This window comes from Myotis myotis, unplaced genomic scaffold (genome assembly GCF_014108235.1).
Source record: "Myotis myotis isolate mMyoMyo1 unplaced genomic scaffold, mMyoMyo1.p scaffold_m19_p_37, whole genome shotgun sequence".
Lineage (NCBI taxonomy): Eukaryota > Metazoa > Chordata > Mammalia > Chiroptera > Vespertilionidae > Myotis > Myotis myotis.
Genome location: NW_023416343.1, coordinates 969,968 through 995,323, shown reverse-complemented (window position 1 = coordinate 995,323; position 25,356 = coordinate 969,968). Strand labels below are relative to the sequence as shown.

General features: G+C 62.5%; 1 protein-coding gene across 1 annotated transcript; it reads left to right on the top strand.

The window, feature by feature from the left end:
• The first annotated feature begins 10,813 nt into the window (after positions 1–10,813).
• CPNE7 (copine 7) lies at positions 10,814–22,592 on the top strand. Its single transcript, XM_036303530.1, has 15 exons — positions 10,814–11,130; positions 12,933–13,115; positions 15,519–15,593; positions 15,828–15,902; positions 16,708–16,791; positions 17,389–17,478; positions 17,561–17,659; positions 17,914–18,000; positions 18,308–18,367; positions 19,140–19,273; positions 19,816–19,870; positions 20,507–20,558; positions 20,645–20,778; positions 21,577–21,813; positions 22,479–22,592. Exons 1-15 carry the CDS (start codon positions 10,957–10,959, stop codon positions 22,584–22,586), a joined length of 1,647 nt encoding a protein of 548 aa, XP_036159423.1. The 5' UTR covers positions 10,814–10,956; the 3' UTR covers positions 22,587–22,592.
• The last annotated feature ends 2,764 nt before the right edge of the window (positions 22,593–25,356 follow it).

Below are 25,356 nucleotides of genomic sequence, written 5' to 3'. Positions count from 1 at the left end.
CTCACGTCCTCCCTGTTGCTGCCGTTGGGAGTGGTTCCCACGGCCCCTTGCGGTTACAGTGACGTCAGTCTCCACAGGCACCGCCGTGCGTGTCACGCGTCCTGTGATTTTATGCTCGTCCACTCCTCTAAGCAGCGTCTAGAGCAGCGGTTCTCAACCTTCCTAATGCCGCAACCCTGTAATACAGTTCCTCATGTTGTGGTGACCCCCAATTTCATTGTTACACATTGAACATAATTAAAGCATTGTGATTAATCACAAAAACAATATGTAATTATATATATGTTTTCCGTTGGTCTTAGGCGACCCCTGTGAAAGGGTCGTTCGACCCCCAAAGGGGTCACAACCCACAGGTTGAGAACCGCTGCTCTAGAGGAATGTCACACTGCCTCGTTGGACTCCAGGCTGCTCAGCTCCTACCAAAACCTGTTGAAATAAAAATGGACGGTAGCTGGGCTTCTCAGATCCTGCGACTGGCACGCCTGATCCCGCCCCCCCCTCTGCGGGGGGATGATGGGTGATAACACTTGGTGAGAGCTGAGGGCACGGGCACACGCAGGGCACAGCCTAATGGGCTGCGGGTTCATTTATTTTTTTTAATATATTTTTACTGATTTCAGAGAAAGGGAGGGAGAGAGAGATATCAGAGATGAGAGAGGATCATGGACCGGCTGCCTCCTGCACGCCCCTCACTGGGGATCGAGTCCGCAACCCCAGCCTGTGCCCTGACTGGGAACCAGACTGTGACCTTCTGGTTCATAGGTCAACGCTTAACCACTGAGCCACCCGGCTGCGGGTTCTGTTCCAAACCCTCTGTCTCAGATATGTGTCCGTCCAGCTCGGACGTCCCTGCGCGTTAATTGTAGCCTTTCTTTCGTATTCGGAGTCTCAGGAGCATGTGCTCAGGTTTCAGGCCTGTCCTTGCGGTGTGTGTGGCCTTGGGGGTCTCTTCATAGGCTGGTGCTGTTCTTGCTGCACAGGCGGGTTCAGGCTTCAGAGAAAACATGAGTGCCCCACAGCCTGCAGACTGAGTCCCCCGCACGCACGCGTGTACACACACACACACACACACACACACACAAAACGCTTCCCTTCCCCGTGACCAGGCCCCGCCAGATGTAAATAATGCTCTCTGTGCTGCTCTCCCCCTGCCTGAGCCCCCGCCACACAGCCCTGGGGGCAGCTCGGATGTGTGACGGCCTCAGGTGGCAGCTGTTCCGGGGATAGGATGACGCTCATCTGCTTCAGAGCAGCAGCGGGGCCTCTGGTGCAGGAAGTGCTCTCACCCACTTAGTGACTCACCAGCTCCCAGCGCCTCCCCCGGCTGCCCGCCCAGCACCCAGGCTGCTCCTCCCTCCGCTCCCTCCCGGGAAGCTCTGCTCGTGAGTCCACCGTTCCCCTGAACCCAGAAAATGGGGTAAAACCAACCGTTGCTTCTGCAAAAATTAACAGGAATGATTTGATCTGATAAGCAATTTTTATGAGCAAGTCAGCCTTTTTCAATCGGGTGTGGTCGAAATAATCAAATATTGGGAACACAAAATTCAAGGAACTATCTGAGCTCCGATTGCGTCATAGACTTAAGTACTTGTTCCCCTTTTTAAACATCTAGACGGGCCGGGCAGTACTAGACTGTACCCCGCCGTTGGTGGCAGGGTTTATGCTCAAAGGGAGCTCCAGGCAGGACCCCGTGCAGGGAGTCACAAAGGAAGCACAGTGTGAGTTCAGGGTCAGGGCCCCGGCCGGGACCCTCACTTCTCCAAACACCAACCAGGTCCCAGGGGCTGGGGAGGCTCCATGAGGACTGGAAGGTTCCAGTCACTTACGCAGACTTTAAAACGGCGTCACACAGGTGGGGCGTCATCCAGGCCAGCTGCTGTCCCCTTGACAACCGTGTCCTTGACCTCTGACCTCCACCAGGGGCGGGTGACGGACAAGTGCCGACAGGACGGGACAGAGGAGATACTCCGTCGTTCCACGTGAGCCTCGTCTGAGCTACAGCGACTGGAGCTCATCTTTGGCCAAAACCTACTGGAACAGACATAATACCCCATTTTTTAAACCTTGGGGTTCATAGGAAGATGTTGAAATGTTCTCAGTTCATGCATCCTGGTTACTGTGGTCACAGACTCTTCCTGTGTGACAGGCAGTTTTCTGGCCTAAAAGGGTGCTGGGCCGTCGGGGGGAAGCGCTCCCGGGAGGGGCCGGCTGGCGTGGCGACCGGTGTCCTGTGTGTCAACGTCCTGTGGGCGAGAGCTCACCAGGAGCTTTTATAACTGACTTTATGGAGATTACACACGAAATAAAGCTCTTTCCTTCCGACCAGGCGTGTCCCTCTGTGAAGTCAGAGCCCAAGGAGCCGCTTGCTTGTCTGTCCACCGGCGCCTCGCGGGCGTTCGTGCTGGTCCCTGAGGAGGGCGCGTGCTGTGTGTCTGGGCCCTGGGCTGGCTTCTGCTTCCTGGGCAGGTCCTGGGCCCTCAGCATTCGGGGAGGTGGGGCGGCACACATTTGGTCACAGCGTGCAGGTGACACGTGTGCTGTTCAGAGACGATGTGGGAACTGCACGCGGAAATGCTTGGAAAGACTGCACCCCTCCCGCTAGAGGACACGCAGTGCTCTGTGCTGACCCTGCGCGCAGCTGGCCACACGCGTTAGCTGCCGGAGCCCTCTGCGTGCGTAGGAGGGTCTGCAGCGAGGACGTCACAACATTGTGGGTCGGTGGGACCTGGGGCGGGAGTGAGCTGCGTGTGACAGGGATTTCACGGGGGACACCAGCCGGCACCCCTCCTCTCAGAAGCGGTTTGTGAGACTCCTAAACCGTTCAGTTCACACGCAGGAGTCTGCCTTATAGGGCTGCTTTGCTCAAATGCAAGTAACCGCACTACAGTGGAACGTGAAATCGATGTAGTGAGTCGCAGCCAAGGTTACTAAAGAGAGAGAGAGAGACAGGGGAGGGGGGAGTGCCACGCAGGAACCTCCGAGCCGTAGGGGTTTTACGAGTTCATTTGGCCCCAACCGACGACAGTTACCAGGAAGCAAGACCTGACGCGCTGGGGGGACCAATGGCTGGCAGATGCCTTCACACGTTAGGAATCTAAGGAAAATGGCAAGGAGGCGGAGGAGAGGCCAGGGTCAGATCGCAGGCTAGCGAGGCTGTCGAAGGTGTGGACGCACAGAAACGGGCGGGGCTGCGTAAACCCTTCACTGGAGAAGTGCTGGGCCTGGGCCTGGCTCCCCGCTGTGACCTGCTCAGGGAGGGGCTTATGACCCCACCTCCCTGCAAAGTTACTTCCCATAGCACTGGTTTCCCCTGCACAGCGACCCCTTCTGGTCACCAGTCCATGAGCGGACGGGCCGGTGGCCAGCCCTTTGCTCGCACAGTGTGGTCTCGGTGCCCCGGTCCCGACCGTCTCCTGGTGAAATGGGGGGCCCTTGGGATGGGGCAACACCGTGACGGTGGGATGTGAGCTGGGGCCACATGTTTCCAAAAGGGAAGGCGGTCGGTCCAGGCCTTCCTGGTGAAAAGCACTCTGATCGTCCCCTGCTGTGAACGAGGACGGCCCACGCATGGCCTGTCTCACGTCCGTGTTTTGCATCTAGTGTGATAGTCGCATAAGCCCGTGGTCGGCAAACTGCGGCTCGCGAGCCACATGCAGCTCTTTGGCCCCTTGAGTGTGGCTCTTCCTAAGCCTTAGGAGTACCCTATTTAAGTTAATAACAATGTACCTGCCTATATAGTTTAAGTTTAAAAAATTTGGCTCTCAAAAGAAATTTCAATCGTTGTACTGTTGATATTTGTCTCTGCTGACTAATGAGTTTGCCGACCACTGACATAAGCCATGAAGAGTGTTGGCAGTTTTCTTGTGCATCTACTGCAGCCGTGGGCAAACTATGGCCCGCGGGCCGGATCCGGCCCGTTTGAAATGAATAAAACTAAAAAAAAAAAAAAAAGACCGTACCCTTTTATGTAATGATGTTTACTTTGAATTTATATTAGTTCACACAAACACTCCATCCATGCTTTTGTTCCGGCCCTCCGGTCCAGTTTAGGAACCCATTGTGGCCCTCGAGTCAAAAAGTTTGCCCACCCCTGGTCTACTGTCATCGTGGACAAAGAAACCAAAACACGTGCAACCGTTGTTCTGACGGATGTCATCGCAGACAGGCAGACACGCGACTGGCTTCTGAGTCAGCATCCATCTGTAGGTGCACAGCCTCCTCGTGTCCCGGAAGCGCGGTCTGCCCTGATGGCAGCGTGGCCCCCGGAGTCTTTAACGCCTGCAGGCGGGCAGAGGTCCGTTCGCAGTTAGACACCTGACAGGCCGATCCAACAAGGTCAGCAGCGTCTTTTATCCGATGTCCCACACACATCTCCAGGTGGCAGTCATGAGTTGAAGCCTCTGGCTCCTGGGAGCAGTTGCCTCCTTGGCGTCATCCTGTTGTGACTCCGTCAAACCTGTCAACAGTGTGCGAGTCTCCTTTCCGTAACGTCAGCTCCTGAGTCCCTTCATCCGAGTCCAGCTTCAATGCACTGAGATGCCTGAAGGAACCCAAAGACCGAAAGATGGGGTTTGCCAGGGAGCTGGGAGGAACCCAGCCGTCGTCTTGGGCAAATAGATGATATAGTTCAAACTAGTTGGGCCTGGCCGGTGTGGCTCAATGGTTGCAGTTGTCCCATGAAACAAGATGTCACCTGTTTGATTCCCGGGCACATGCCTGGATTGTGGGCTCAATCCCCAGTAGGGAGCGTGCAGGAGGCAGCCGATCGATGTTTCTCATCGATGTTTTTACTTCACCCTGTTTTCACCCCAAAGTGAATATGATTTACAAAAGGGTGATTTTGCTTCGCAAAGGAGTGAATTTAATTTGCAAAAGGGTGAGTTTTTAAGTGGAAAGCCTGTATCTTTCCATCCCTCTCCCTTCCTCTCTGTCTAAAAATCAAAAACATTTTTTAAAAACGCTTGAACTAGTTTGGGATTTTTCATAATGAAAAAAAAACACCAACAAAGCAGATGAGGAAATTAGGAAGTTTACAAGATAAGTGGAAAGGGGAAATGCATTCCCCCAAAAAGCTGGTTCTTCAAGGCTGCTTCCTTTTCAAAGACAAATGATAGAAACAGCTGATAAACCTAAGAAAAATTTACAAGATCCGGGAATGTGATGAAAACAGGCCCAGAGTCAGGATCAGCAAAAGGAATGACGTGAAGCAACGTGTACAATTCCATGGCAACGGAAACCAGAAGGACGGGTCTCTGACAGGCTCCCAATGTGCTGCCCGCAATGCCCGTGGAGGCCACCAGGGGGCGCTCGGGCTCGCGCCGATCTGCGGCTTCCACCCCGAAGGCCCTTTGTCCATTGGCCCCTGGGACTTGCAAACAGTCTCAGACGAGTGAGTGGTCCCCTGTCCCGGGCAGGGCCTGTCCTCTCCGTGGGCTGTGGGGCATCCCCCCAGAACATGCCCATGTTCGCCGGCTCACCCGGCTCTGGCTCCGGGCCTGCCTGGCACTGACCGTCAGGACTCTCACCGATAGGCGCTGAGTGCTGGCCGCACGCCGGGCGCAGCTGGTATTGGGCCCCGGAGAGTCCACGGGGGCTGAGGGGTGTGGGCACTGGCAGGCAGACGGTGGGGGCCAGGGGAGGCGGGACATGATGGAGGGAATTAGTGAGGACAGACAGGTGACGAGAGAACAGGCATTGGTTCCTTCAGATACTTACTGAGCATCGACTGTGTGCCAGGCGCGGTCCCAGGCTGCAGGGACACAGCCAGCAACAAGCAAAGCAAACACCTGTATCTTCCCAGAGATTTCACCGGAGGGAGCGTCTACAGTGAACACAAGAGCCAGCAGGTGCCTGTTAGCTCTTTCCTCTCGGGAGAGGATCAGACAACGGAGAGAATGCACAAAACAGAGAGAATCAGGAGAAAATGGGTTAGGGTCAGGGTCAGGGGTCAAGGGTCAAGGCTGAAAGGTCAAGGATCTCTCCATTTTCTCCTGATTCCCCGTTTTCTGCGTTCTCGTGCTTCTCTCCTGATTTCCTCTGTTCTCCGCGTTCTCTCTGTTTTGCTCACCTGGCAAACACTTATTGAGCACCGACTGCACGCTGGGCCCTGGGGGCGGCACCGTGAGCACCTCCTCACCTACCAACAGGCAGGACCCAGCAGGTGCCGGGCGCAGGGTGTGCAGAAAGCCTGGCCGGGCGGCTCTGGGACCCTGACTGTGACAGCCAGGAGCCCCCTCCCCAGGGCTGCCAGTGAAGATGGCCACCTGTTGCCAGGCAACGGGAGCACTGTCGGGAGGAGAGCTGGTCTTCTGGAGCCTTCTCCAGGCCCCCTCCTGGGAAGGGCTCGGGCATGGCCCTCAGTTCCACGTCCCCCTTCCGGGCGCCTCCCAAATGCTGAGGTCTGGCCACCGGGTCAGAGGCGAGGAGGGGGTGTGGGGAGCGGGAGGCCTGGCTGCAGGGCCTCAGTGGGGCTCCCTCCTCATTAAGCCTCGGTCCCCACGCTGTAGGTGGACTCGCAATCCCACAGTGTGGGGGCGAACAGAACGCAGCCCAGCGCCCGGCCAGCTCCCACCCCTCTGGTTCCCCAGAAAGGGCGCTGCTTCCTGGGGAGGAGGCGGAAAACTGGGTCACGGATGAAAGGGACGGAGAGAGTGTGGGGAAAGGCAGAGCCCATCGCGGGCAGGCGCTTACCCAGAATATCATCAAACACCCAGTGAGTCAGGGAGAGGAAACCAGGACGTCCGTCAGCTGGAGGCACGGCCCCTGTGGACCGTCCGCCTCCCTGGCCCACGTCAGGGTCTCCGTGCTCCCGCCCTGTGTCCCCGCCTCCTGACCTTCACACCTGGTCTAATCCGGCCCCTCGTCCTTACATGAGGGCGGTACCCAGTGACTTGAATAGACAAAAGTAAAGGGCATCGGGCTGCAATTAGGTTACAAAGGTTTCCAGGATTAGGTCAGTGGGTCGGTCTCTCTCCCTCTCTCTCTCTCTCTCTCTCATCCCTCGCCCTGGGCAAGCAGGGTGCCCTCTGGGCACCGGGGGCCAGGGGCAGGGAAGCCAGAGGGGAGAGCGGGTCTTGCACAGTGTGCTTGCCAGGGCCTGGAAACCTTTTCTCAAAGGACCGCGTGTAAGACACTAAATACTTCTGGCTTTCTGGGCCGCGTGGTCCCTGGGACAGGACCCGCTGAGCTCCTGGAGAGGGAACCAGACACGGCTCTGTTTGAATGGACAGGACGACACGGCTCCTGGAGAGGGAACCAGACACGGCTCTGTTTGAATGGACAGGACGACGCGGCTCCTGGAGAGGGAACCAGACACGGCTCTGTTTGAATGGACAGGACGACGCGGCTCCGGCCTTTTCCTCCGCAGTGTCTCTCCGTCAGTGCCATCTGGAGCTGCTAAGGTTTTATTGCAAAAACACTTTATTTACCAAACAGGCAGCCTGCAGATTTGGCCCCAGGGCTGCCGCTCCCTGGCCCCTGCTGGAGGTGTGAAATGTCAGTGTGTTCAGCTGCTGTAACAGACGCCACACTCTCCTGTCAGCTCTGGGGGCCGGAAGTCGGGGACAGAGGTGCCGGCAGACTGGGTGTCTGGCGAGAGCCCTCGGCTGCCGTGTGTCCTCAGGTGGTGGAGGGCAGGGAGCACTGTGGCATCTCTTTTGTGAGGGCACTAACCCCATTCGTGAGGGCCCCACCCTCCTGACCTAATCACCACAGGCCCCACCTCCTGACACCATCACATTGGGAGTCAGGGTTCCAACCTGTGAGCTGTGGGGGTGACACCATTCCGTCAATGGAAGGAGGAGGGCCATCCAATGTTGTTAATAAAAAATTTTGAGAGAAACAGGTTGCCAGACAGAAGCGGCCTGACCTCGTCGCCCACGTGTTCACGGAGCGCTAACTCGGTGCCTGGCGCAGTCCTGGGCCCGGGGACCTGGCTCTGCGATGAGACGGGAGGGTCCCCCAGGCTGGCTGTCTGAGCAACCATGTGTGGTAAGGACTCAGGGTTGGAGACAACTTATAGGAAATTAATTCAAATAGATCTGCCTGGGAAAAAGCTGGGGGACAAAAATAGACTGTTAGCAGTTTATGTCTGGATCTTTATTTTCACTTGCTTATCTCCATTTTTTTTTAATTTTTCAACAGGGAACATGTGTTATTGTTTCCTGTAAAATGTCAACAAAATATATGAAGTGTGGGGAACTCATTTCCTGCATCTGGGCGCCCTGCCCTCCCCGCCGGCCCCGCCCGGGTCCCTGGGCCCTTGTGGTCTGGGTGGTGAGGAGGGTCGTGCAGCCCCACAGCCTGGCTGCCTCCCCCAGGCCCTCAGGAAGGCTGCACCGACCCAGGCCCCGAAGACCAGGGCTGCACGGATTCCAGCACTTTCCTCTGCGGTTTCTCCGTTAGTGCTTTCTGGAGCCACCGCGCCCCGAAGCAGAGGCCCCAGGTCACCACGTGGGACCTGTCACTGTGAGGCTGTGGCCGGAGACCCCAGTGGACGGAAATGTCCCTGTTACTTCCCAGGGTGCGAGCAGTGATGTCTAAGAGCTGAACCGGGACAGCCGTGGGCAAGTCACCAGAGCCTGCCTTTTTAAATAAACATATGTTGTTATTGATTTCAGAGAGGAAGGGAGAGGGAGAGAGACAGGAACATCCATGATGAGAGAGAATCATGGATCAGCTGCCTCCTGCAGGCCCCCTGGGGATCGAGCCCACAACCCGGGCATGTGCCCTGACCGGGAATTGAACTGTGACCTCCTGGTTCATAGGTCGACGCTCAGCCCCTGAGCCCCGCCGGCCGGGCCCGAAACCTCCCTTTCCTCTTCTGTGGGATGGTTGTGAGGCTTAACCCCACGGCAGTCAGCGCAGCCAAGCGCACGGGGAGCCCAAGGTGCTGGCGCTGTCCTTGGTGCTGAAGTGAGGCTTGGGGGTCAGTCCTCGCGATGGCTCCCCAAGGCCTGGCGGGAGGAGCCTGCAAGCGGGTAGGGGAGACCCTGAGCCTTGCCAGAAGCCACTGCACGTGCCTTTGGGGGGCTGGGTGCCCACCATAGCAAGCCACTCGCCGGGGTCCCCATCCGTATCCTCACAGCCGCTCAGCATGGCTGAGGGTCCGGTCCAGCATGCAGGCCAGGCAGGTGTCCTGGGGAGGCTGGCTCTGGGAGGGCCTGGAGCCCCTACAAGCCCAAGAGGCACCCCTACAGCCCACGTGCTCAGCTGGTGGACTAAGGACTCAGAGTCCCCCTCTCCCCGCCTCCATCCTTGGGAAGCTGGGCTGGGAAAGACGCAAGGGGTGCAGGCTGGTGTCCAAAGCGGCCTGAACCTGGGCCAGCTTCCAAGAGGGGTGGACACGGAGGGCGGGTGGAGCAGGAGAAGGGGTACCAGACCGGCCCCACATCCCTCTGTGTGTGGCCTGCCCCTCACCTCAGTAGCCAGAGGCGCAGGAAGTGGGTCTGGTGCCGGGCCAGCCCTCCCGGGGGCACCAGGGCCCAACCCTATTGTCCAACCTTCAGGGACTCTGCTGCCTCCTGCCCACGGACTCCTCCTCCGTGGGGACCTCCCGCAGTCCACGGCCGCTGGGAGCACCCTTTCCTGTGGGGCAGGCCCTCTGACCCCAGGGTCTTCTTCTGGGGTCCCGGGGGCCCAGGCTGAGCCCTGAGCAGCATGAGTGCACGGAGCCTGGTCCCTGCTCCCCTCGTCCTTGGCCCCTTTCACCTGAGACCAGTGGTTCCAGCATGGGGCACATGCCCACAGGGGGGCAATTTGATATTTAAGGGGGGCAATTGGAGAATGAGTTTTTAACAGTGAATTTTTTGCATTTCTTATGGTTCTAGGGGCCTCATATGCAGCATATAAATATATATTGTGACATTTTTATGCATTTCAGTTCTCTATTATATGTTTTGAAACTTTACTTGCTATTTTTTCCTATCACTGCATATTTTTATTTTTTAAATAATTTCTTAGTGATTTCTTCCTCAGAACTGCCACTGTCCTTTCGTTCTTTGGTTTTTCTCTGCCATGTGCTTTGGATGCTTGTTTAGACCAAGTTCGTGGCCTTTTGGCTTCCTCCGTGTGACTAGGAGTTCGCTGTGTGAATAATGAGAATTCCCTGTCACAGGGGCACCAGGATGTTAGAGGCTGAGGCGGGGCGGTGTCAGAACAAGGCTGGACCCCTGACCTGGACCCTCTTCCCGCCGTGGCTGTGGGCCGGTCTGTGCCCACTTTTAGGCAAAAATGGGCAGAGTGTGCGGGGAGGTGGCTTTGGCCTCTGCCCACAGCCCCTCGCCTGCCAGGACCGGTGGTGGGGGGTGAAGATGGGGCAGGTGGAGCCTCTCCCATGGACCCGACCTGCTGCCTCGGCTGGCTCTGGGGGAGGGTGTGGAAGGCCCCACACACACCTGGTCAGTCTCTGACCCTCAGCCTGGCACCCCCAGGACGGGGAGGGGCAAGTCCCACCAAAGTGGACGCCAGCTCGTCCGCCACCAGCCCCAGCCCAGCCGCGCCCGGCGCCCAGCAGCGCCCACTGAAGGTTGAGTGAGGCGGCGGCGCCCAGTACCTGGGACCGGAGATGGGCGAGAGCTCGGGGTAGGCGCAGGGACTCGGCGCTAAACCGGCTCCGCGGCGCCATCGCTTCCTGCCTGGGGGACCCCGGCCCCGGGCACCGGCCACAGTCCAGGAGGGCGCCCCGTGCCCTGGGCGGTCCCAGCCCAGCCTGCGCGGGCACCCTCTCCGGGGCCACGCCTTTTCCAGCTGCTGCCGGCCCAGGCTCCCCGCTGCTGTCCCCTCCCCAGTCCCCCCATCACACACCCGCCAAACCCCGCCCCTCCACTGCCCGTGCCTCCGGCCGCCGCCCCGCCCGCCTCAGTCCCCGGTGGTGGCCGCCGCGGAACCGCGTGTGCCCGCCGGGCAGGGCCATCTGCAGCCCGCGGCGCTGACTGGCGGGGTCCCGGCGCCGGGAGCATGAGCGCAGGCTGGGCGCGCGGGGCGGCGGTGGCCCCCCGAGTGGTGCCGGCGCCCTGCGCCTCGAAGGTGGAGCTGCGGCTGAGCTGCCGGCACCTGCTGGACCGCGACCCGCTCACCAAGTCGGACCCCAGCGTGGTGCTGCTGCTGCAGGCGCAGGGCCAGTGGGTGCAGGTAGGCGGCGGGGCTGGGGGCGCAGAGACCCAGGGGCTGGAGACGCTGGCAGGGCGCAGGGCGGGGCGTCCGGGAGTTGGGGTGCACGGGGTGGGGGTGAGGTGCACGGGGTCAGGGTGGGGTGCACAGGGTCAGGGTGAGGTGCACGGGGTCGGGGTGGGTTGCACTGGGTTGGAGTGAGGTGCATGGGGTTTGGTGGGGTGCACGGGTTTGGTGGGGTACACAGGGTCAGGGTGGGGTGCATGGGTTTGGTAGGGTGCATGGGGTTTGCTGGGGTGCACAGGGTCGGGGTGGGGTCCATGGGGTTTGGTGGGGCGCACGGGCTCGGGGTGGGGTGCACGGGGTTTGGTGGGGTGCACGGGGTCGGGGTTACCAGAGCTAGAGAGTGGGCACCAGGAGCCGAGGGAGCCTGGCGGGGCTGGACTGGATGCGGCAGTGGCCGGCTGAGCTCCAGGACAGAGAGGGGGCGCTGAGTGGGGTCCCGCGGGGTCTTGAGGGCGCGGGTGGCGAGTGGGAGCAGGAGTTGGGCTGGGGTTGCGGGTCCTCTGCGCTGGGCAGCCAGGAGCTTCGCTTCGGTGCCAGGTCTTCCTCTGGCAGAGGCGCCGCCACAGGTCCGGGCAGGGAGGGGGCGCGGCTCCGGCCGGGACTGGACCCCGAGACCGGGACGTCCCTGGAGAGGGGCCCCAGCCCGTCGCCTCCACCCTGGAGCGCCTCCGGGGTGACCCGCCAGTGCAGCCGGGGGCACGGGGGGAGGGGTCGCTGGGCCGCCTTCATGCGCCCCGCAGACCTGGCTCTGGGGCATTTCCGTCTCCACGACACGGGGTTCTCCCCTGGACTCTCCGTCCTGAGGGTGGTTCCCACGCCAGGCACCCTGTCACCCCTGGCTCGGCCCTCCCTTCAGGCGAGTGGCAGCCCTGGGCGCTCCGTCCGAGCTGTACAACGCGCCTTCTAGGTCCCCATCTCACCTCAAAGGGGGAGAGCAGAGGTGCTGGGGGGGGGGACTGGTGTTGGCTGCGGGAGCCTCGGTGGGGGCCTTGGAGGGGACCCCGCTGCTGAGGGGCGAGCTCTGACCTTGTGCAGTCACACCCCTATTCCCCCTCCCCCCTCCCCCCCGCTGAGGAACCCCGAGGTCACCCACCTCAGGGGTGAAGGGCTGAAAGGCGGCTCAGCCCAGGGTCTGCCTGGCAGTAGGGGCGCTGGAGAGGGGGTGCGGGGAGGAGTCCTGTGCCCCAGCCTCCCTGCCCCCCCGCCCCATTAGCCTTTGTGGCTTGGCTGGGGCGCTGCCTAATGCAGACGCTCATTTGGGTGCAGGAGCCTGTGGGACCCCGAAGGGCCGCACAGAAACCTCCTGACAGGAGATTGTGCTGGGGGTGGGGGCGCGTTGGATGGAGGAGAGAGCTGGACCCCGGCCTCTGTGCCCCCCGCCCGAGCCCCCTGCCTGCCCAGCTGGTGCTGGGGAGAGGTCTCTGCTTTGGGTGTGCCAGCCCAGGTTCCGGGGCTCCGTCCCTAACTCAGAGAGCTGAGCCTCAGTTTCCCCATCGTGATATGGGGATAGAGCAGGCCAAGCGGGCACGAGATGAGGAGGTGCAGAGACGGGGCTGCCATGTTGGCCAGGGGTCACCTTCATTTCAGGGGGGAGGTGCCGAGGGTCCTGGTGAGCTGGGTCCTGATGGGTGGGCACAGGTTGGTGGGGGTGTCCCCAGGAGAGGGCGCCTGAGGGCCGGGGACGGGACTGGGCCCGGGGCGGGCCTGGTGGAAGCCCCCCTCTCCCCCCCCCCCACGGGCTGCTCCCGCTGCTGCAGGTGGACAGGACAGAGGTGGTCCGGAGCTGCCTGCACCCCACGTTCTCCAAGGTCTTCACACTTGACTACTACTTCGAGGAGGCGCAGAAGCTGCGGTTCGAGGTCTACGACAGTCACGGGCCCGGCAGCCTCAGCTGCCAGGACGACGACTTCCTGGGGGGCATGGAGTGCACCCTGGGGCAGGTGGGCGCCCGTCCCCGCGGGGGGGACAGGGCAGGAGAGACCCAGGAGGGCAGGGTGGCTCCTGGGCTGTCCTGAGAGCCGGCGCGATGCCCAGGGTGGCATGGGCGTGGGCACGGGCACCACCGGGTCCCTCTGGACGAGCATCCTGGCTCTGCCATCTCCACGGCTCCTCTACAAACTCCTGAGGGGTCATCCTTAAACACATGTCCCTCTAAACTGGGTCATACCTTCGTGGGGCTCAGCACTCCAAGAGCATAGAAGGGCTGCGGGCCCGTCTCCCTCCTGCCTGTCCCCAGGTCCTTACATCCGACCAGAGACGAAGCTCACAGGAGGAAACAGGCGTGCGATTTTTTCTGTGTAGTTTTAAAGCAAAGTGCATAGTAGTCTGTCCTGCAGCTGCTCTTTCACCTCCATGGCACGAGGGAGCCTTTCCACTCGGCCCACGGGCTCTCCCCATCCCTCCCTGCGGCCGAGGCCGGCCCAGCGGGCTCCTCACCCAGCCCCACCCGCAAGGGGGACAGTGTCCCCTCCCCTCCACCGTCAGTGTTAACAAGGGCTCACGCCAGGCTGTCCCGCATGGAATGCCCCCGGCGCCCTGAGGGGCACTTCTGTTTTCCTGAGGCTGATTTACATGCAGTGGGACATGGAGACCTTAAGGTCTGAGACGGATGAGTCAGGCAGCTGTGTGCACCGAGCACCCCAGATCACGCAGGCCCCCCTCCTCCGCAGGCTGCTCTAGAGCCTCGCGTCCATGAACCACAGGGGATGTTCCCATTTGTGTCCTGAGTCTTTTACACGACGTGATGTCTGTGTGACTCATCCCCTCGCTGCCTGGGCCGGAGCTGGTCTAGGGCACACCCTCTGTCACCCATTTCACAGATGAGAGGACTGAGAATTAGGAAGGACATGGTCCCGGGGAAAAGCATCAGGGCAGCATGCCTCCCACCTGCCATCACTAGCACGGAAGAGGACAGCACACACACGCACGCACACACATGCACATGTAAACATGCGTGTACAAACATGCGCTCAGGCAGGTATGCCAAAGCACTTGTATACATGCATGTGTTTGCATACATGCACATGGGGACGCATGTATGCACAAACACACATATATGTACAGACACCCCAAATGTGTGTACGTGCGCAGGCACAGGCACACGCGTGCACACACATGGGTGCAGATCCATGGACACGCACGTCTGGATGTTCACATAAACTTCAGACAACAGACACGCCCACTGAGAACCTCCTGCCTGACTCCCTCAGACGCCCTGCCATCGGGGGCGTGGCAGTCCGTGGTGGAGGAGGCGGCGGCGGGAGGCGATGGCGACCTTGAGGGCGTCCCTAGCTCTGCCTCAACCTCCTCCCAGGAAACAGGGCACTTAGAGCAAACCCCACCCCCCCCCCCCCCCCCCCCGCCCCCCCCCCCCCGCCTCAGGCCCCGCCCAGGGCCGCGTGCAGGAAGCGCTATGGCCACAGCTGCCCTTGTCCCTGGCAGGAGGCCCGGAGGGAAGCCCACCATGGGAGAGTCGGGGGGCCCGCATGAGGCCCCCACCTCACATTCCCACCTGGGCCTGGCTTCTCTCTGCTCAGAATGTTCCCGAGGGCTTGGCCGCTGCCAGCCAGGCACCCTGAGGGGCGAGTGGGGAGATCCCGGCTCCTGCCTGGACTCTCTCTCTTTGCCACGGTCGCCCAGCTCGGGCCAGACCAGAGCCGGCGTGGGGCGGGTCAGGTCAGCGCCAGGAGTGTCAGTGCCACCCTCCCGTGGCGTAGCTGAGGACCCCCGGGTCTTCGGCCAGTGAAGGGTGGGGTCCCCCCACACACACCCCCGCAGGAAGTCGCTGGTCCTCCCAGCCGTGGGGGGAGGCCATCACTTACCAGCTGAGGACACCCAGCCGCCTGAGGCTGCCTGGTGAGCAGGCGGCCTGGCTGCATATGGCATCCCTGTACCCCTCACTGGCCCAGGGCAGGGCCCATACGCTGGTGGGGGAGGCAGCCAGGGCGGAGGAGGAAGCGGGGGGAGGGGGCGGGCGGGCGCGAGACCCCAGGGGCAGGAGGGTGGAGAGCCGCTGCGGCTCCCGTCTGACTCCTGCCCCTGCACCACCCGCTCCGCCAGCACAGGCCCAGGGCTAACTCGCAGCAACACGTGACCCTGGGCAGCCTCTCTGAGCCTCAGTTTCCCCTCTGATACATGGGCGATTGGGGGGGGGGGGTGAGGAGGGGAACGAGGGCGTCTGGCAGCGCAGGTGGCGGCCACAGAGGGACAGAGAGGCATCAGGCGGCCGAGTGTCGGGGAGAGGGCCGTGGGCGGTGGCTGCTGGGCCACCGGGGTGAGGAGACAGGGAGACGGGGTCCCCGGGGGGCAGGGGCCAACCCCTCCCTGACCTTCCTGACCCCCAGATTGTGGCCCAGAAGAAGGTGACCCGACCGCTGCTGCTGAAGTTCGGCCGGAACGCGGGCAAGTCCACCATCACGGTGAGGCCGCCCCCTTCCTGCCCGCCGCCCTTCAGACCTGTGCCCGCCCTCGCCACCGTGACTCCGCCCTCACCTGGCTCTGAGGGTCCTGTGGGGAAGATGAGAGCGAGGCCGAGGCCAGGGCTGCACTGCGGACGGGGTGGGGGACTGGGTAGTCCTCTGAGCGGCCGCAGTCAGTCGGGAAGGGGGGCGACCTCGTCTGCCCAGCCAGCACAGCTGTGGCCTCGCCCGCAGGTGGTAGCTGAGGACATCTCCACCAACAACGGGTACGTCGAGCTCTCCTTCCGGGCCCAGAAGCTGGACGACAAGGTGAGTGTGGGGGGGCCACCTGAGGCTGGGCTGCAGGGGTGAGGGGACCCCAGCCTCCGCCCCTCGGCTGAGGCCCAGGACAGACTGGCTTCATGGACACAGGGGTCCCCTGAGCAGCCCCCGGAGTCCCGGGAGCAGGTGGCGTTGGCTGGAGGTGTGCAGCGGAGGCCAGAGTCACAGCCAGGCTGCTGGGGGCCAGCAGGGCTCTAGCCCAGTGGCTCCCGCGTGGGGCACACGCCCTCAGGGGGCAGTTTGATCTTTAAGGGGGGCAATCCGAGAATGACTTATTCACAGTGAATGTTTTGCATTCCTTATGGTTCTAGGGGCCTCCTAGACAGCCCATGAATATATGTTGCGACATGTTTACGCATCTCAGTTCTCGATTATGTTTTGAAACTTTATTTGCTATTTTTTCCTATGGCTTCGTATGGTTATTTTTTAACAATTTCTTAGTGATTTCCTCCTCAGAACTTCCACTGTCCTTTCGTTCTTTGATTTCTCTCTTTCATGGCTGCCATGTGCTTTGGAAGCTTCGTTAGACCGAGTTAGTGACCAGGAGTTCCCTTTTCGTATAAGAATTCCATCGGGGGGTGGGGGTCTGGGGGGGTCAGGATGTTAGCGATGCTGAGGTGGGTGTGGCCAAAACAAGGTTGGGAACCGCTGCTCAGAGGGCAGTGAAGGCCACGGGCATCGGGCACACTCCCCGACGGGCTGTGCCCTCCTCAGAGGCTGAGGAGACTGAGGTCTGGGGACGAGGCAGAGAGGGCTGGGCTGGCCGCGCCCACACCCTGCTCCCCCCCCCCAGGACGTCTTCAGCAAGTCGGACCCCTTCCTGGAGCTGTACCGGGTCAACGATGACCAGAGCGAGCAGCTGGTGTACCGGACGGAGGTGAGGGCCCTGGCCCCGCGGCCTGCCCGCCGCGCCCACGTCCCCTGCAGTCCCGCAGGCACGGGGGTGAAAGGACAGCTGACCCGTCACTCCCTGCGTCCCCCGAACCCCAACACCCTCCATCCCCTGTGAAGAGGGGCCTGGCGGGTGGGTGTGGAGCCGGTGAGAGAATGTAGGGGCTGTTCTGCTGTCAGGCCCGGCAGGTGACCGTGGTGAGGGGCATTTTCTTTCTAGATAAATTAATTGCAGCTTTTTTAAGTTATTGATTTCAGAGAGGAAGGGAGAGGGAGAGAGAGAGAGAAACATCCACGATGAGAGAGAATCATGGGTCGGCTGCCTCTTGCACGCCCCACACTGGGATCGAGCCCACACCCTGGCCTGTGCCCTGACGGGAATTCGAACCCTGACCTCCTGGGTCATAGGTCGGTGCTCACCCCCTGAGCCGCCGGCTGGGCTATTCCAGCTTCTAGAATAGAGTCTGTTCAGGAGGAGGAGCAGGTGGTCCAGGGACCTGGCGGAGGTGATGGAGGTGTTTCCCAGTGGGCTGGGGTCCCAGGCTCCTCTCCAGCCTGAGGCTCACCCCCTCCCGGCCCCCAGGTGGTGAAGGACAACCTGAGCCCCGTGTGGGAGCCCTTCAAGGTGTCGCTGAACTCCCTGTGCAGCTGCGAGGAGACCCGGCCGCTGAAGGTGGAGACGTCCTGGGGGCGGGGCGGGGGGGGTGGACGCCAGGGGGGCCCCGGGGCAAGTGCTGAGGGGCCCGGGTCCGCAGTGCCTGGTCTGGGACCACGACTCCCGCGGGAAACACGACTTCATCGGAGAGTTCGCCACCACCTTCGCCGAGATGCAGACGGCCTTTGCCGAGGACCAGGTGAGGCTCCGGGAACCGGCCTGACCCGGCTTCAAGGGGCCGCTGGGAGCAGCAGCCCCAGGACGCAGGTGGGCGCGGCCCTGCACCCCGGCTCCTCCAGGAAAGACCACAGGGACTCGCTGCACCTGCCGGGCGCACGGGCAGGGACAGTTGGGAAACCCTGGCCAGGGCTCGGCGTTCAGGCCCCCAGCCCTCAAGGTGGGTGTTGGCACTGGCACTCTTGGGGGGGGGTCTCTGCCCGTCCCTGTGCCCAGGCCCAGTGGGAATGCGTGAACGCCAAGTACAAGCAGAAGAAGCGCCATTACAGGAACTCGGGGCTGGTCATTCTGGCCGACCTGAAGGTGAGCGCAGCCCCTGCCCGCAGCCCCGCCCACCTGCCAGGCAAGGGCACCCCACCCCCGAAGCCCCCCACTATTGATGGACCCGCAGGGCCTTGGCGATGCCTGGTGCTCCCCAATAGGTGGGAGAGGAAGTGGGTGGGCGGAGGGGAGGGCGAGGCAGAAGGAAAACAGGAGCAGGTGCTGGGCACTCAGGCAGCCGAGGGCCTGAGGGAGGGGGGACCGTCCTGCCCGCCCGCCCGCAGCCCCAGCCTCAGGTTCCCGCGGGCGGGTGTCCTGGGCAGGCCCTGCTGACCCCGCTGCCTGGAAGTTCTCCAGGGTCTACTCCTTCCTGGACTACATCATGGGCGGCTGCCAGATCCACTTCACGGTGCGTCCACAGGACCCCAGGGCCCCTCCCCCCAGCCGGCCAGGTGCACCCACCGGGCAGGAGTCAGCACCCAGGCCCGCAGCTCCCGGGGGCCCTCCCCACCCGGACGCGGCTCAGAGTTGGTCTAGCTCCCAGGACGGACATGGGGACAGCCAGGCCCTCCTGCTGGGTCTGGGGACCCCGTCCTGGGAGCTCAGTTCTTTCTGGGCCTTTTCCTGGGGTCCCCTCGCTGTGCAGGGGAACCGGGCACCTCGGGGGGGACATGGCCAGGACTCACCCCCAATAGGAACAGATGAAATACGTGAGGAGAGGACACAGGGCCATTGACTCAAAGGGACACAGGGGTCACAGCAGGCGGGTGTGGCCCTGGAGAGCCCAGTCCCCTCCCCCCCGTCTCCACCCCATGGCTTCACTGAACGAACCAGACTCACCTGAGGGTGTGACTGATCCCACGCATGGGGCCCGCGGCAGAGCTGGCTCCTGGAAAGGGTGGTGGGTGGTAGGGAGGGTGGCAGCTGAGAGGTGCCCGGTCCTGGCCCAGCCCTTCCCACTGCCTGGCCCACGAGTCCAGCCAAGGGGGTGGCTCTGGGTGCAGGAGGCACCGACCGGTGTCCCCATAGGGCCCCTCCCAAGGCCCCGGGAGCCGCTCTGAGATACCCCTGGCTGAGTGGCTCCCCGAGCCTCAGTTTCCCGCACCTGTCAAATGAGGGGTGCAGGAGCCATCCCAGGCCAGGAGGGAAGGGGCTCCGGGATCACCGTGGGGTCCCCACAGGTGGCCATCGACTTCACAGCCTCCAATGGGGACCCCCGGAACAGCTGCTCCCTGCACTACATCAGCCCCTTCCAGCCCAACGAGTACCTGCAGGCCCTGGTGGCCGTGGGCGAGGTCTGCCAGGACTACGACAGGTGCGTCCTCCGGCCCCGGCTCCAGCTCCAGCTCCGGCCTGGGCCAGGGGATGGGCATCACCGACGTGTCCACCCATCAGAGCAGCCGCCCAGGCCAGGCGTGCACGGGCCACGGTCGGTGACAGCCGGGTGGCTGGCTCCACGTTGCGGATCCAGGTGGAGCGGGTCAGAGACCGTGTGTCCACGTGGGGCTGGCCTTCACCACAGGGTCCCCTTCACCCTTCACACGGACACCCGGGCGGGGCCTGCGTCCACTTCGCAGAGCAGTAAACTGAGGCCATGGAGGGGCAAGCTCCTGTCTGGGGGTCCAGGGGGCAGGAAGCCAACCTTCACTGGGCCGGTGCCTCCCCAGCAGGTGCCAGGCCTGAGCAGCAGTGGGAGGAGGTGGCCCAGTGGCTCTGTCCCCACCTGCCTGCACCATGCCCCGTTCCCCCAGGTTGGCTCAGGGCCTGGCTGGGGTGGGAAGGGGTGGCACAGAGTTCTGTGAGCCCCACTCGCGCCGGGAACCAGAAGCCCTGTGTGACGGGCCCCCTCTCTTCCAGCGACAAGAGGTTCTCCGCTCTGGGGTTTGGAGCCCGGATTCCCCCCAAGTTTGAGGTAGGACAGCCTGGGGCCGGGCCCTGGGCGTCTCCCTCTGTGCCCCTCCTGGCAGAGGGACCCTGGCCATGCTGGGTCCTGGGACCCCTGGCTACTGCCCCTCCTTCGGGCACCGGGGACCCTGGCCTCCCAGCCAGAGGGGCTGACCTTTGACCTCTGGAGGCAGGAGAGGGGGGACTTTAGCCTGGGATCTTCTAGTTACAAATAACAGTCCGACTGGCTTAGGCAGAAAACCATGCGGGGAGGGGGGGGGGGGGCGGGGGGGGGGCGGGGCTGGTATTTTTTTTAATATATTTTTATTGATGTCAGAGAGGAAGGGAGAGGGAGGGAGAGACAGAAGCATCAGTGATGAGAGAGAGTCACGGATCAGCTGCCTCCTGCACGCCCCACACTGGGGGTGGAGCCTGGGAATCGAACTGTGACCTCCTGGTTCCTAGGTCGATGCTCACCCACTGACCTCGCCGGCCGGGCTCCCCTGGTACAATTACAAATGCAAATCGGGGACTTGGGTCCCGCTCGATCCAGGGGCTGGAGTGATGCCAGGGCCTGTCTGTCTGTCTGTCTGTCTCCCAGTCGGTGAGGCCTCGGGGCCCGGGGAGGGCAGGCGGCTGACAGGTCCCTTTTGTGTCCACTCAGGTGTCCCATGACTTTGCCATTAACTTCAACCCTGAGGACGACGAGTGTGAAGGTAGGAGCCTGAGGGGCGGCGGGGGCGGCGGGGGGGCGGGGGGGGGGGAGGGCAGCCGAGGGCAGGACTCACCGCCTCCCCCGCAGGAATCCAGGGCGTGGTGGAGGCCTACCGGAACTGCCTGCCCCGAGTCCAGCTCTACGGCCCCACCAACGTGGCGCCCATCATCTCCAAGGTGGCCCGCGTGGCTGCCGCCGAGGAGCGCACCGGGGAGGCCTCTGTAGGTACCGGGGGCAGCGGCACCATGGGGACCGGGTGCGTGAGGAGGTGTGGGTGCTGTGGGGAGACAAGGACCGGCCGTGGGGGGCGGGGCGGAAGCCAGTGCAAAGGTCGTCTTCTTTTTTAAAAAAATATATTATTTATTGATGTCAGAGAGGAAGGGAGAGAGAGAAACATCCATGATGAGAGAGAACCATGGACCGGCTGCCTCCTGCACGCCCCCCACTGGGGATGGAGCCCGCAACCAGGGCCTGTGCCCTGAGGGGAATGGAACCCTGACCTCCTGGTTCACAGGTCAATGCTCAGCTGCTGAGCCACGCTGGCCGGGCTTGTCTCTTTTCTGGACCGTTTGAGAGCTGGCTCACCTCCTGGCCGCCCCCCAAAATTCTCCATGCACAGCTAGCTGCTAAGTTCCCTCGCCCCAGGAGGGCCCCTCTCTGAATTCCGTTCCTTGGGTCTCGGGGTCTCTCCACCGGGATCTGCAGATCCCTGCTCTCTGGCCTCAGACCTGGGTTCAAGTCGGGGCTCCACTGCCTCAGCCCCCCATCTGCAAGGGGGTCACCCCGGCAGCACTGGGGGTGATGACCGGTGACATGGGCACTGTGTGTGTGCAGGGCACAGGCTCGGACTCACTGGTTCTCGTGTACATATTGTGCTTCAGCAAAAACACCCCAGAAAACCTGAAACCACGGCCAAGGGGTGTCTGCAGTCCCCCCCAGGCCATCTGGGGGGGCTTCCAGGGGGGCTGCCTCCCTGGGTCAAGCCCCCAGGCCCACCAACCAATCTCCCGCGTCCCCAGCGATACTACATCCTGCTGATCCTGACGGACGGCGTGGTGACCGACATGGCAGACACACGGGAGGCCATCGTGCGGGCCTCCCACCTGCCCATGTCCATCATCATCGTGGGCGTGGGCAACGCCGACTTCACGGACATGCAGGTCCTGGACGGGGACGACGGCGTCCTGCGCTCCCCGCGGGGCGAGCCCGCGCTCCGGGACATCGTCCAGTTCGTGCCTTTCCGGGAGCTCAAGAACGTGAGTGTCAGGACAGGCTGGGGGTCCAGGGCCCGGCCCGGAGGCGCCCCCGTCCCAGCGACGGCGGCAGGTCCCACTCAGGCGGGGCCGGGAGAGGCAGGCGCCGCGTGGACGGAGCCCGAGCCTGTCTCCTCTCCCCGCCCTGAGTGGGACCTGAACCGCTTTCAATCACCTGAAAACCTGTCTGTTACGAAAATGTCAGAGCTACACCTAGGGGGTCCCTGGGCGTAGCCGTGAGTCCACGTGAGCTCACACACAATCCGCCAGGTGGACCAGGCGGCCTCCCTGGGGAGCGGGGGCTGGGGGGCGGGGGGCGGGCAGTGGCTGGGCCGTGAGGCTGTCTCGCCTGCCTGTCTGCCTGGGCCACCTTCTCTCCTCTCGGTGGCTGGCGAGCTGGAGCCCACTGACCCAGGGGAGGGGTCACGTGACCATATATGTCACTCAGGGCAGGTGCCCCGAGCCCATCAGCTGCCACTTGAGGTGTCGGGCACCACAGCCTCCTCTTTCAGGGTCTACCTGCTTATCGGAGGCTCACCTGGCCACCAGGTGAATCCTGACTGTGGTCCCCTCAGCGGCTCCCACACCAGGCGGCAGGCAGGGCTCAGGAGGGTGAGGCTGGGGGCCGAGGACCAGGAAGGCCCTGTGAGCAGGTGTCCCCCCCGCAGGCCCCCCCCACGGCGCTGGCCAGGTGCGTGCTGGCTGAGGTGCCCAAGCAGGTGGTGGAGTATTACAGCCACAAGGAGCTGCCGCCTCCAGGCCTCGGCGCCCCATGAGGACCCCAGAGAGGGGGTGCGGCCGGGGTGCCTCCTGTCCCCAGCACCCTTGGGGTCCCTTAAACTCCCCCTGACTTCCCAGAAGCCTCCTGTCCCCCAACCGCCCAGGCCCACTCATCCCCTGGGGCCCCCGAGGTTGAAGAATGAACAAGCCCAGGCCAGAGGAGACCCAGAAACAGAAGCAGAAGGGGTGGGGGTCTGGCGGTAGCCCCCACACCCGGCCCGGCCCAGGAGGGGCTGGGGGAGTCCCGGTGCATCTGATGTTCCTGGGGAGGGGCCAGCAGGCAGCTCCCGTCACAGAGAAAACGGTGCCCAGGCCCCGATGGTCAGCCCTGCCCCCTGTGCCCCTTTCCTGCCCCTGCTGTGAGGGCCCTGCCTCAGCACCCAGCTGGGCTCAGGTGCAATAAAGCGTCGCCTCTTCCTGGCAGCAGTTTGTGCATTTACTGCCCCCGTCCCCATCCACCCCACCCCTGCAGCCGAGACTGCCCCCCAAAGGAGGGGTGGGGCAGGGAGGACAGCGCCTTCGGCCCTCACTCTGGGACACGGAATCTTCCCGACTCAGGCTCACTGGGCCCTGCCTGGACTGTACGAAGGGCCCTCCCAGGAATGCAAGGGTGTCAGGAGGCTGCACCCCGGGGAGAGCCCGAGGGTGCAATGGCTGCCCAACCTCTGAGTGACCCCCTTCCCCAGGTGGGAAGGGGCTGCCAGGCAGGGCTTCCATGACTTCAGCCTGCACTTGGCTCTATGGGGACCTACTGCGCGCTGCAGGCTCTGCTCTGGAAAGGTGGGGGAGGGGAGGGACTCCGCCAACCAGAGCCTCCCAGCCCGTGGGGGTGGATTCCAATCAAGATTTCCCCTGAAATTATCTTGTCTGGGAGAAACAAACTGTCCACCTCCCGTCCACCCGTCCACCCACCCATCTATCCACCACCCACCCATTTATCCATCATCTACCATCCATCCATCAATCTATCCATCCATCCATCCATCCATCACCCCTCCACCCATCACCCCTCCATCCATCACCCCTCCATCCATTCATCCCCCTACCCCTCTCTCCCTCCCTCCATCCATCCATCACCCCTCCATCCATCACCCCTCCATCCATCACCCCTCCATCCATTCATCCCCCTACCCCTCTCTCCCTCACTCCCTCCATCCATCCATCCATCCATCTACTCTGGGAGCCTATTTTTAGGTCCTGATTCATCTCCTGTTAAGCAGGGATAATGGGCATTGCCATGGTAACCTGGCTACGCTGCATTTCGGAAGGGCGATGTGGGTCTGTTTGGCAGGGAGAGGACAGCAGAGAGGCCGCTTCACCTCGCACGTGTGGGAGGTGCGGGGGGGGGGGGTCTCAGGTGGGAGGGCAGGTGTCAGCCTGGCCTGGCCCAGACGCTGAGGCCGGCATCACGGCACTTTGGTCTCAGCAGCAGCAACGTCCGGACAGGTCCTGGGCTCCACTCGGGTCAGAGCTACGAGGTCGGTCAGCTGAAAACTGGGGGAGGCAGAGCGCACAGAGGGGTCAGCTGAGAAGAGTGGGGGGCAGCAGTGACCCAGGGGGCAGCCCTCGGGCAGGCCAGGGAGCCCTAAGAACTGGGTGTGGAGGGAGTTCCTTCCCAGAGCTGTGGCCTCAGGGGGGTGTAGCCACTCTCAGGACCCAACAAGCAGGCGGAGGGCGGAGGTTAAAACCCCAGACAGCAGCCAGGGGCAGTCCACAGAGGACGCCCCACCACCACCCTGCAGCCGGGACCGTGGAGGGCGGCCGGGGCAGGGGCCACGGCCTGGCCATAGGCAGGTGGGCTGGGCATGTGCAGGTGTGTGAGAGGCGGCTGGCGGGAGGTGGGGCCGTGAGGACGCCCAGCCTGCTCTGCCGGAGTCACATAAAACGATAAATGTTACAGCCCCTGGGTGGGCAGGGTGCCCACCTCCTCTTAACAGCGGCCCAGTTTTCAGGGGACCCGCCATCGCCTCTCAGGTCCATGTAATTCATGGGCCCCCTGGACCCAGGCCTGGCCAATCAGAGAGCATACTGTCCCCTGGCCACACTGATTGGCTCAGAGTGGTCATGTGACCTGCGCTGGCCAATGAGACTCGGTCCTGGGACTTTTGTTGACCTTTAATTTTTCCTCCGGTTGCTGAGCTGGTGGGTTGGGAGCAGGAGCCTTGGTGACCACAGCCACTCAGGCCAGGCCCTCCCGAGAATGAAGCCACGTGGGGGGAAGCGGACCAGAGAGAAAGGGCCCCCAAATCCAGCTCCTGAGCCAGGACTCTCCTGTGAAGGGAGCCGTGAGCTCCCTTTCACTGGGGGTGGGTTTCGGTCTGAGCTTCCTTCCTCGCCTGTCACACGGGGTCCGGCAGCTTTCAATCATGGGCCCCGAAGCCTTGGCCGCCCCTCCCACAGAGGGCTGGGGTGAACGTTCCTTCTCCTGAATCCAGGCCGGCGTGGGTCCTGTGGGACCTCAAGGCTTGGTCATGAAAGGCCACTGCCCCCTGCCCACTGGAGACACCGGCTCTTGGCACCCAGGCCGAGCTGCCGGGAGGCCCAAGCAGCCGGGGAGGGGGCACTGAGGCCCCACCGACAGCCAGCACCCACTCCTGGCTGCAGGAGTGCGCCACCCTGACCTCCAGCCCGCTGACCCTTCCCGGAACCTCAGAGAGACTGAGCCAGAACCACCAGCTGGTCCCTCCTGTGCTCCCGAGGCCACCATGCTCGCTGTGCTTGACGCCAGCACATTTCCATGTGACTTTTTAAAAAAAAATATGTTTT